We start from the raw sequence: 12,322 nt of genomic DNA on the forward strand, positions 1-12,322 counted from the left end.
CAGTCCTGACTGAGGTCAGAATGTTTTAAGGGCAAAAACCAAAGGACCTAGTAGTGTCTTTTTTGCCCTTTAAGGACAGGGCAACACATAGTTCAGTGGACCAGTGCCAGCTGACCAAGGCAAGGAAGTATAGAATTTGAAAGTTATCAGGTACAATAATTTGACAGATCACTTATATGTCTGTCAAAACTACTAACAAAAAAATTAGGTCTCCATTTTGATTGTTTGTTTTATATATTTAATTTTTAAAAATTATTTTTTCATAGTCTATATTACAGATATTGATGAAGCTTATTCATTTTCCTTCACTCTGATAGTTTAGGAACACTATCCTAAACATTGTCTGAACCTCTAGACTGATGTGTCATACTATCAGAGACCTGGCCTGGGGGGACTTCGTGGGCAAGAGACTGTGTGGGAGAGCAGTGAGCACAATCCAAATCCTACATGAGCAATGCTGAAACACAAATGTGCTGCTACAGATGCATATTTAGTTATTTATCTAGGAACAAGGGTGAAATTGGGCAAAGAGAAATCTACAAAGACTCCTCCCTGAACCATTTCAGAGTTTTTCTATGAGACTAAAGCACACAAAAGAGGCAATTGCAGACCAAATTTCTTATTTTTTATTCTGCCTGTTGAAACTCAAGTTATAGAAGATACAGAAGAGTTTGAAATGAGGCTGAAGAGAAGGGAAGGTCAAATGAGGTGGTCAAGTTTGAAGGCATGGGAGGCTGTCCCCTTCTAGGGTGGGTTGTCACACTTGGTCCTGTGTCCACGATGAGCTGCGTGCAAAACTCAGGCTCCTGACGTCCCACCAGACCTAGTCCTTGAACTTGCAGATATAAGGTAGCATCGCACCGCAGTTATAATCTCTCCATTTCAGATATCCTAGAGAGACAGAGGAGCTCAGGTAGATGTGGCTGGTGGAGCCCATGAACCCAAGGTACAGGCAGCCCAGATTCTGGCGTAGGATTCACAGCCTCTCCCTCATCCTCAGCAGTGTCCTACTCCAGGGGAATGGGACTCAAAGAAAGGAGAGATGAGAAGGGGTGGGAGAAGATAAACCAACCCTACATTTTCTTGCTCAAGGGGATTCTCTGGCGGTCACACTGAGAAATAGGGAAAAAGAGGATGGAGAGGTCTGGCAGAAAGGAGCTCCTCTGTTACTTACCTGTGCTTGCTGACAGACTCCCACAGTAGCCGGGGTTTGGGTTGGTGGAGGGGTGTCTCTCCCAGGCAAGGTAATTCAGCACATCCGTGCTACTCCACTCCCATCCACCTGCATTGGGCTCATAGCCCTAGAGAGGATGGAGTCTAGTGAGGTTGAATGGCCATTAAAGGGCTCCTTGCAGGAACCCCTCCCCAGCATCATGGAATTTGGTCTGCTCCTCTAGATGCTGCCTGGGAGCCAAAGCTCTCCTCTGGGAGACTCCTCCTAACTCCTTGCTCTTATTGACAAATCCTGAAGCCCATAAACACAAAGACCAATAGACCCATTCAGAGTAACCTGTCACTGACTGAACAGCAACGAGTGATGCATATGTGATTAGCTTCTGAACCTCAAAGACAGTGTCTGTTCCATAGAGCAAAAATGGATCCTCTCTTCATTTAGGAATCACTCTGCACAATATGTGTAGACTCTGTGAAGCTCAGAGAACTGAATTACATGGCCTCACGTGCAAATTAAGAAGCAGATTAACTTCAGCAGAGGCAAGAGACTTCCACAGAACTCAGCTGTTCAGCTGGCCACGAGGTCCTCCCTTTTCCCCTAATATCCTCCTGTATCTTTGAGCTCCAAGGTTCTCTAGGGCATTTACTGGGCAGACACAGGGGACAGGGAGTGGGCTCGGGTGGCGATAGCAGCTTGAGAGGTTATAGAGAGAAGATGTATTCATACCTCTGTGGGATCATGGAGCCCCATCCAGATGTTTGAGTAAGTGTTCGCACTGTTCTGTACTAGGGAGGCCACAAAGGATGCCTCAGCCCCACTGAGCACAGACACAAGGTGTCCCGAGGGTCTCTTCTGGCAGGCCATCTGTGTGGGGAAGGGAGAGACTCAGGGGAGGCCTGAGACATCACTGGGAGACGGGCAGTGCAGAGGTAGGGGAGAAGAGGTATACACGCAAAAGATGAGGATACTCACCGTCACCCCCAAGGAACTCTGGAGAATGGAACCCCCACCACCACCAGGTCTCTAGTGTACTTGCCCTTAAAACCCCGACCTGCAAATCCAAGTACTCACATCTGCGTTCATCCAGGATTTTGGTGTCATAAACAAGGCATAGCAGTGGGAGGCATAGGCCTTGGAGCCTTTGGGACACCTGATCCGTGGAGTGGGCACTTCCTTTGGCGAGTCTTCTCCTAGGATGGAAGGACACAAAAGAGAGAGAAGAGGTGAATAGGAGACTGGGGATCAGGGTGGGAGGTGACCTAGAGGAACATCTATGGGGTCAGTGCTTTGGGAAGTGATGCCAAAGTCCTGACTGCCTCTCACCACTGCCAACACTTTCAGGATTTCTTGTTCTTGAACCAGCCCCACGAAATGAAGAAACCTCTCCTTTCCTTTCATCTTTCCCATTTACAGTCCAACCCTTCCCTGCTCTAGGATACACATTCTTGCCCTGGGTCCTCATTTTCCTTCCCCTTATTTTATTTCTGTCCCTTCACACTTTCCTCTTTCGCCTACCAACATAAATGAGACTGCACTGACAAGAAGCAAAGGACCTCCTTGCGGTGCTAGTGGACCACTGTGATGCCTGCCACCCCTGGTTACCCTGAAGGATGGTGTGGTGATGGACGAGTTACAGGCCATTTCATGGTGTGGGGATATATGTCACCAGTACCACGAGAGTCTTCCTTCTCCTCTTGGCCCTGAGCATTTGCAAGGACCCAGTGTTAGAGGCAGAGAAATCTCACCTTGGACCTGAGACAGGAGCATCAGGCAGGAGAACAGCATCCAGGACATGCTGGGGAGGTCCGTGTGAGGCCGCATCATGTCTGTGACCTGAGGAAGCAATCAGATTTCACTAAGAGAAGTGTGATCAGAGAGAGGACATACAGAGATCCTTGTCTTTCCTTTGTTAGTCCCCTAGGAATAAGTTCATCTTAGTGACATCCATCCCCTTGTATAGCTCTGGAAAGAACTAGAAAATCTGTACATGCTCCTACCCCATGAGACCTCCCAAGCCTGTCTGTGCTGAGTCTCAGAGCTCCTGTATCTGACAGAGATCCTCCTGTATCTTCCCCCAATTATGTACAGTATAGCCCTTGCCATGGTCTCATCTTCTGTCAGCTTCCACTCACCTGTCTTGCAGGGATTTGCAGTGGTTTGTCTTGTCAGAGAAGACTGTGCTTTTATAAGAAAATTAGAAGGAGGGGCACTCAAATGAATTACAGGAATGTGGAGGGGACAGGGGTCATGGGAGGGGCTTCTATTTGTTCAAGGAAATTGCCACCACATGGAGGAGTCTCTTCCCAGCAAAGCCTGGGAATTGCCACAGATACTTCCTCTTTCCAGTTAGCAGGCCAGCACTTTTCCCAATAATAAGTGACATTTGGTCTTTCCCTGTCTCTTCCTTGTTATGGACTGGTTACACAAATTGTGGCACTGGAAAATGGAGTCGTTCTTCTGGTGGATATCTCAAGGACTCCCTTTGGCATACATATGTATTTCTTTCTATTTTGTATAATATAATTAATATAATTAATTATAATTTCATGATAAGTAGAGATGAGTATGGGAATTACAGGTGAGGGCATAGAAGGAACTGAAACTAATAGGACAGATGGTATTTCAGGGTTTCCTCTTAAACACGGCGGCGAATTTTAATGAAAATTCAGAATCATCTGATGACTCAATAGGTAACCCACGATATTAAGGAAAATGAGATGATTAAACTTGTCTTGCCAGTCTCCTGAGCGATGGAGCTTACCTGATGGATACCCATAATGTTATAGATTAAGAAGAAATGGAAATTAAAGCATAAGGAGGACTAGAGTAAGATGAAGAGCCAAAGGAAGAAAGCATGAGGCTTAAAGAAGGGTCAGAGCAGGAATTGGTTGAAATTGTAGATATCGTCCTACCTTGCCGGTAAGTTAGAGGTGTGGCATCAAGATGCTCACTGCCCTGGGCTGCTAACAACCTCCCTTGCAAGGCTATCATTTGGCTTTAGATGAAAAGACATTTATTTCTGTTACATTCTTACTGGGAGGGGGGCCAGCTTCCTGTGGGGTACTGAGAAAAGTTCCTCAGACAGGTTTACTTTCTGAGTTGGCAATTTTGCCGCAGTGAAAAACATGTGGCTCATACGATGTGTTTCAGGGGCGTTTGGGCCAGTTCTAGACAAAGTTAGGCTGGGAGTTTCTACAAACCCTTTTTTATACTATATTTTTATAGGCAAGCTTGTGTGTAGGTGTCTATGGTAGAGCTTTGTGATGAGGTCATGCAGTTAAGTTCATCATTGATTCATCTCCTCAGAATCCAAACTCAGTGGATCCCACAAATGATCTAATAAGAAATATAGCCAACAGATTCTTTTGTTAAAACGGGAAAAAATTATTACTTTACAAACATATACAAAAATATGTAAATGCAATCCTATGACTAACAGTGAGAGCTCAGTGGAAATTGAAGTTTAAAAGTATAAAAATAGTATATCATGAAAATATGATAGTTAAGACGATTGGGAAATTAATCTTGCTACATTAAAAGAATTACTTGAGGAGAAGTTAATAATGACAATTAACAAATCTGGAATGGACTGTGGTCCTGAATTCTTGAAAAATTCAGTGTAATGGAGCAAAAAATCCATTAAAAAAATTTTTTTAATGTTTATTTATTTCTGAGGCAGAGAGCGACAGAGCATGAGTTGGGGAGGGGCAGAGAGAGAGGGAGACACACAATCAGAAGCAGGCTTCAGGCTCAGAGATGTCAGCACTGAGCCCGACGCGGGGCTCAAACTCACAGACCGTGAGATCATGACCTGAGCCAAAGTCTGATGCCTAACCGACTGAGCCACCCAGGCGCCCCACAAAGAATCCATTTTAAATTAAAAGAACCTAAAGAGATATAGCAACCTGATTGAGTGAGTAAATTTTAATTGGATCTTGATTAATAAAGTAAGTCATTTCAGGGACAACTGTGAAATGTGAATATGGACTGATATTTGATAATCCTAGAATTTTAAATTCTCTTTCTTGTGATAATGATATTATAGTCCGTAGATTTCCTTATACTTCTGATATTTATAGTGAAGTATTTATAGGTGAAATGTCATGATATCCACAACTTATTTTCAAATTATTCAAGACAATGTCTGTGTGTGGGGTGGGGAAGAGGTCAAGGAATGATAAATAAAGCAAATATATTACAATATGGTAACATTACCAAATCTAAGTGTAAGGTGTAATGGTATTATAATATTCTTTCAATTTTTTTCCATATGTCTAAAATTTTCCAAACAGAAGTTATAGGGGCACCTGGGTGGCTCAGTTGGCTGAGTATCCAACTCTTCGTTTCAGCTGACAATCATGAGATTGAGCCCCGCATTGGGCTCTGAGCTGAGTGTGGAGCATGCTTGAGATTCTCTCTTTCCCTCTCTCTCTGCCCCTCCCCAGCTTATGCATTCTCTCTGTCTCTCTCAAAATAAATAAACTTCAAAAAAATAAGCAGGTATAGTTTAACTTACATGTTCACTATCAATAATAACACGTATGCATTTTTCTCATCATTACCATAAACTACAAATAGCATAATATAGAGCAATATTCATGTAGAATCATATGTACTCTACACATTAAAAATAAATTTTACAAATTCAAATGAAATACTAAAATATTATAAATAAACAATATTTAACAGTTAGCTATGTAAACAATTAAATAAAAACAAGAAAAAGCAATGAGGTAATTGATATTCTATGTCCAACCAGATAAAAATTGTATCTTCAGAGTTAAAAAGATACCATCTTTCAAAGCAGAGTTTAAATAGTTGTGAAAATGGAAAACCTCTGAGTCCTTCATTTATCTATAAGAGAAGGAAGTATATGTGGCTCTCTAAAATTTCTCTTCTTTTCAAACTGTGCTTGGTTTACTGTCCTCCTGAATCTTCCCTGTTGCCAGCTAGAAGGCAGTTAAATTCAGATACTCCTATGAAAAGTTATTAAAACTCAGTTTTGTTTTTATTTTAATTCAAATAATGTTATATTATAATAAACCTTGAGGCTATAATATCCCTAACTGCAATATAAGACTTTGGTTTCTAATGACAGCTCACTAAACTCAGTAAAAGTTAGTTGTTATTGTTTTATTTGTAATTGTTCTTCCAAACAATCCTCATTAACCAGGCACTGAGAAGTTTGCTTAAATGCTATCTTTAAGGGAGCTGGTCTTAGGTTATTTACAATCCACTTCCTGGTGGTGGGAGAGGAATCCTTACTCTTGGAATAGCCAAGATTGAGCTTTAAGAAGTTTCCTTTGCCAAAAGATATGATGTCCAGGTTGTACTTCTTATCTCTATTAACTTCCAAGTCCAACAATATTTGCAGATAAGCCTTTGTATGGTTATTCCTAGAATTTATACAAGGGGGAAATGACCACTTTGCGGAAATCTAGTATATTTCTCCCAAGGATGGTGAAATGTGAAGGGTTCCTGGAATAGCCTTGAAGTATATTTTATTGGAGATTTATCACTAAAGCACACCCAGTTGGGATATATTAACCAAATACCCAGGATGCGACTTTGGTCCTTTCACCTTATCCTAAGCCTGTCAGAAAAAATGGGAACAACAAAAAAAAATGAGGTGCCATACACTTTGTGAAACAAGGCAGGCTGGCAAACCTCAAAGTCCCTGAGGCCAATGAGGGAAGTTATCAGAGCCCTGGAGAGTTGATACCATAGCTGCTGACATCTGGTTAATTATATGCAAGTAATGAATAGTAACTATTTTTATCACCTGTGCAGTTATTGGGGGCAATAAAGCTCTTATCAGGAAACTGTCAATTTTCGTTTGGTTTCAGCGCCTCACATTGGTCTTAGAACAATTCCCTGTTGCATATCATGTTGGTTCTTCCAATATATTTGAGTGTTTGATAAAGGCTATTTTTTGTTACTTAATTGTCTTTTAGGATAAACTAGTCATAATACAAAATGTTCTTCATTTGGGAAAAAAGTGAGATTATATTTCCAGCTGATCACCATCATTTATAATCAGTTTGTTGGTGGAAACTCTGCAGATCTGAAATGCATTTCCAGAGTTTATATTTCTTTTGGCAGCAAATAAAAATAAAAATCAGAAATGCTTTCATAGCTGTGCTGCTTTTCTTTTTATTATGCATTGTTTTTATGATACAGAAAAAATTAATAAACATGTATGTATTCACCATCTAGAATGAACAGCAATCATATCTTGCCATTTTCACATCTTTATTTTTTTAAGAAATAAAGAAGTAAACAAGAAGTAATGAAGAAATAACCTAGTAGCTATTTCTTACTTCTTACTTAATTTTTACTTCTTCTCCATTATGAATTTTCTAATCATTCTTCCCATTTATATTTTTGAGCATTTGTTGAACATAGATATATCAATTCTATGTAGTATTATCTTATATTTCTAGATTAACATATATGTGTCGTATTTCATATAACATTCTACAATATTTTTGTTCATTTGACCTTAGGTTTTAAAATCTACTTTGAGATAAATAGTCTAATTCTTTGATTTTAAATGCAATGTAGTATTTACTCATCTAAGTATTTCAAAAGTATGTATCCTTTCTTCTATTGGTGGAAATTTACCACTTTTCATTGATTTTAAGATTTGTAATTTACCCCATTTTAAAATCTCTAAAATCGGGGGTTGCGTGGGTGGCTCATTCCATTAAGTGTCTGACTTCGGCTCAGGTTGTGATCTCTCACCGTTGGTGAGTTCGAGCCCCGTGTCGGGCTCTGTGCTGACAGCTCAGAGCCTGGAGCCTGCTTTGGATTCTGTGTCTCCCTCCCTCACTCAGCCTCTCCTCGGCTTGTACTCTGTCTCTGTCTCAAAAATAATGAACATTAAAAAAAATTTGTTTTTAATGTCTAAAATCTAAATGCAGTGGTAATAATGACAAACATGGTCTTCATCTTTGCTGTGTAGGACAGTGGTTAGCAAACTTTTGTAAAGGACCAGATAGTAAATAGTTTGGGCTCTGTGGGGCATTCTGTCTCTGAACTCTGCCATTGTAGCATGAAAGCAGCCAAAGGCAATATGCAAATGATGGACATGTTTGTGTTCTAGTTGAACATTAATTATTAACACTGAAATTTGAATTTCATATCATTTTTATGTGTCACACAGTGTTACTTTCAGGTGTACAACACACTGATTCAACAATTCTATGCATTACTCAGTGCTCACCATGATAACTGTAGTTACCATCTGTCACCATACAACATTATTACAATATCAAAATACTCTTCTTTTGATTATTTTCGAACCATTTAAAAATGTAAGAAAATTCTTTGCTTATAGGCCATATAAAAACAGGCAATAAACCAGATTTGTACCACCGACTACTTTGCTGACAACTGGGACATAAAAAATTAGAAGTAAAATAATCAAATAGTAGTATAACTAATCAATTATTTATAATATAGTAAGAGCCCTGAAGAACTAGTATAAAGATTTTGATAGCATAAAGCAGGAGGGGTGTGACCTGATCTTAGCAGACAGTTAACAAGTTGGTGTGATTCCAAAAGGCACTTATTTTGATAATTTTTGTTCCAATTGTAAAAGAAACAGATGTTTAATCATGAACCCAGTCTAATCAAAAGAGCTCAGAAAAACACATCCATTTCAAATGTACTTTTTCCAAATAGTTATAGTAAATTAAGTTCAATGAAAGCATCATTTGTGGAAAAAAAGCAGTATAAGAAAAAAGGTTGGTCTCAGATACTCTTCTCCAAAGTAACATTACCAATTCAAAAAAATCTAAATTCCAACTGAAGATTGTGTTCAAGAAACTAGAATATGCAGGTCCAAGTTCTCCATCCAAAATCCATTTCCAGATTAGAGGTCCACAGTCAGCATCTATGACCAAAGTGAAGTCTAGGTCCTGGTCCAAAGGCCGGTCCAAAGTCCATATCTACCTAAGGACAAACACCATCCCCAAGGTTGTATTCCTAGGTATATTTCCACTCTGGATCTTGTCCAGACATAAGGTCCAGGTCTAATACCTGGTCTGAGATCTAGGTCAAATTCATTTTTGATTTACAGAGTCAATATTCAGGTCTAGATAAAAGTTCTAAGATCGTGGTAAAGTTCTAGAGTCCAGTTTCACATCTGTGTTTAGAAATGAAGTCCGGGGCACCTAGGTGGGTCAGTCAGTTAAGCATCTGACTTCAGCTTAGGTCATGATCTTGCGGTTTGTGATTTTGAGCCCCGTGTTGGGCTCTGTGCTGTCAGCTCAGAGCCCAAAGCCTGATTTGGATTCTGTGTCTCCCTCTGTCTTTCTCCCCCACCCCCCCCACCCCCCTCCCCCGCTCACACTCTGTCTCTCTCTCAAAAATAAATAAATATAAAAATTTTTTTTTAAAAAAAAGAAAGAAATGAAGCCCAGGTCCAAGTTCTAGGTCCAAGGTCATGTCCAGGTCCAGACTAAGTCTCAAGTCTGAGATTAGATGTCTAGATCAATGTCAAGGACAAACTCACAAGTCCATGACTATGGAGCATGATTAAGGTCAGATTCAATGTTCTGCACAAATTCAGATCCTAGTTTTAGGTCTCCTGTCTCATTCCAGTGTATAAGTCTAGAGAATAGGTTCACATTAATGTCCAATATGTGAGATCCAGGTCTTGGTCTAAAGTTTAAGTTTGAAATTATGGAAATTTCAGGTAAAAGGTCCAATGTCAAGTTCCAGTCCATATTCAGTACAGGCTTATGGTCCATTCCTATAGTCCAGATCCAGTGTACATGTCCTAAGTCAGTCCTATGTTTGTGGCTGGAGTCTTGGTCCAAGGTTTAGGTCTACATGCACACTTAATGTCAATCTCAACTTTCAGGTCATTCCAGGTTCCACGATTTTCCGACCTCTCCTCCCCAACAGCATCTCTGTCTTTTTTATAACATCTGTCAATTCCTCTAGATTTTGTCCTCCCTTTTCCTCCTTCCACCCAAATCTAAAATTTGTTGATCCTCCATAATTTTTCCTCCTTCTATTCTTTTATTCCTCTCTTCCAACACCTGCTAATTCTCCCCCAGTATTTTCTCCTATTCTTTTCCTTCTCTTTTCTTATGACACTTGCTAAATCTCCAGTATTTTCATAAGCTTTATGAGAACAAGAATGAGAACAGTCCTCTCAATTTCACTTTCCTGTTATTGGTGGTTTTTGTCTCTGTACAATGGCTGCTTACGATAAGATTGATAATTGTACCTGGAATGAAGGATCTTATGTGAACAAGGTCTCTGCATTCTGACAAAGATTCACCCTTTAAGTGAAGAGCAGTGGTAGTTGCATGCCTATAGTGCAAACAAATACCATCCATGTTCAGGATTTTAATACTTAATGAAGCCTAATATGTTGGTCCTATGTATAATTAGTGAACATGTTTCCCCTGCTATTCTCATCTATCTGGCTATTTGGTTTATGAATATGCAAATCGCAAAATCTTAATACTTTAACATATGTACTACATGAAGGCTTTTTTTTACTAGAATGTAGCAAGCTCTTATATATTGTTTTTGATAAGGTGATATGCTCAGAATTAGAACTTAGATTCATAATTCACATGCATAAGCAGTCTACAAAAGGCAGTTCTTAGTATGATAAAAACAATAAACTATAGAAGGGTATATTAATAACATAATTTACGTAAAAGTAAAACACTTCTGTGATGCAATCTAATAAAGTAAGTAGTCAAAAGGCAAATCTGGGAACACCCATTTTTAACTTATACCAAAAATATACCTATTATACAATGATTTTCTAGAACTCAATTTTAAAATAACAATAATTCAGTAGAAAAGAATTGCAGAGAACATAAACAAATATTTCACAGTAAAAGAATTACAATTTTCTTTATACTACAGTATGATTATTCTATTAAAAATATGCTCACACAATAAAATAATTGCAAATTAAAACCACACTAAATCATATAGGAACTCTGTACTTTCTGCTCAGTTTTTCTGTAAAATTAAAACTTCACCAAAAGTAGGTCCCTTAATTAAAGTAAAACTGTACTGAATCTAGCATAGTGGCAAAGATCTACAAGTTTGATTATAAACTGTATGAGCAGGACTGTGAGGAAGCAGAATCTTCATACGTGAAGTGAGGAAAGATTAATGTGATGCCTGCCTTTCCATAGTATAATTTGGCCACATATATCAGAATTAAAAATAGATATATTGGGTTGCTTGTGTGGCTCAGTGGGTTAAGCATCTGACTTTGGCTCAGGTAATGATCTTGCGGTCTGTGGGTTCGAGCCCCATGTTGGGCTCTGTGCTGACAGATCAGAGCCTGGAGCCTTCTTCGGATTCTATTTTTCCCTCTCTCTCTGCCCCTCCCCTGCTCATGCTCTGTCTCCCTCTCTCTCTCTCAAAAACAAATAAAACATTAAAAAAATAAAATTAAAAATAGATATATCCTTTTGTCATAAAGTTTTACTTCTTAATATTTATTATACAAATACATTTACATATGATGCAAAATCAACTATGTTCAAGTTTGCTGTTACAAGATTAGTAGTTACAGAAAAAGATTAGAAATAACCTACATATACATCAAAGGAGCAGAATAAACTATGGTGCATCCATTCAATGAAAGATCACTTCATAGTCCCTGAATCAGATTTGTTTCAGAATTTAGAATTTTTGAATTAAAAGGTAATATGGTAATATGTAATTGCATATTATATTGCCAGGGTAGATGAGGACAGCACTTTTTTATCAGCCGCATTAACATTTGGCAGCAATATGTTTGAAAAATCACATTAAATGGGATATACATAAAGACCATAAGTTTTGAAGTATCTTCACTTCAGGGCAATTCAGACAGGGTGAGATTGCATCACTGGATTGGGCAGAGTGATGGTCCCTCAAGGATGTCCATGCCCTAATCCCTGGAACCTAAGAGTTCCAGGGTTACATGACATTACATTAGGTTGCATTTATTTGGTTACATGACAAAAGGAACTTTACAAATGTAATTAACATTAGGGACATTGAGATGGGGAGATCATCGTGTATTTTCTAGGTGAACCCAATATAATTACCTGAGATGTTAAAAAGAGATGACCATCTCTGGCTGGAACAAGAGACAGAAGAGAAGAGAAAGAGAGA

General features: G+C 39.1%; 1 protein-coding gene across 1 annotated transcript; it reads right to left on the reverse strand.

Annotated features, from left to right (window-relative positions):
* Positions 1-603: 603 nt before the first annotated feature.
* LOC109263541 (lithostathine-like) lies at positions 604-3,345 on the reverse strand. Its single transcript, XM_019443106.2, has 6 exons — positions 3,307-3,345; positions 2,920-3,007; positions 2,246-2,364; positions 1,901-2,038; positions 1,175-1,301; positions 604-891 (listed from the first exon to the last, which is right to left on the reverse strand). Exons 2-6 carry the CDS (start codon positions 2,996-2,998, stop codon positions 824-826), a joined length of 531 nt encoding a protein of 176 aa, XP_019298651.1. The 5' UTR covers positions 2,999-3,007; positions 3,307-3,345; the 3' UTR covers positions 604-823.
* Positions 3,346-12,322: the final 8,977 nt, after the last annotated feature.

Source organism: Panthera pardus, unplaced genomic scaffold (genome assembly GCF_024362965.1).
Source record: "Panthera pardus isolate Hobbes unplaced genomic scaffold, ASM2436296v1 HiC_scaffold_25, whole genome shotgun sequence".
Classification (NCBI taxonomy): Eukaryota; Metazoa; Chordata; class Mammalia; order Carnivora; family Felidae; genus Panthera; species Panthera pardus.

Coding starts and splice junctions, on each gene's coding strand:
- LOC109263541 (XM_019443106.2), bottom strand. CDS start 2,998: ATGATGCGGCCTCACACGGACCTCCCCAGCATGTCCTGGATGCTGTTC. Junction 2,039..2,245: donor AATCCTGGATGAACGCAGAT/GTGAGTACTTGG, acceptor TTCCCCACACAG/ATGGCCTGCCAGAAGAGACC. Junction 1,302..1,900: donor GGCTCCATGATCCCACAGAG/GTATGAATACAT, acceptor CATCCTCTCTAG/GGCTATGAGCCCAATGCAGG.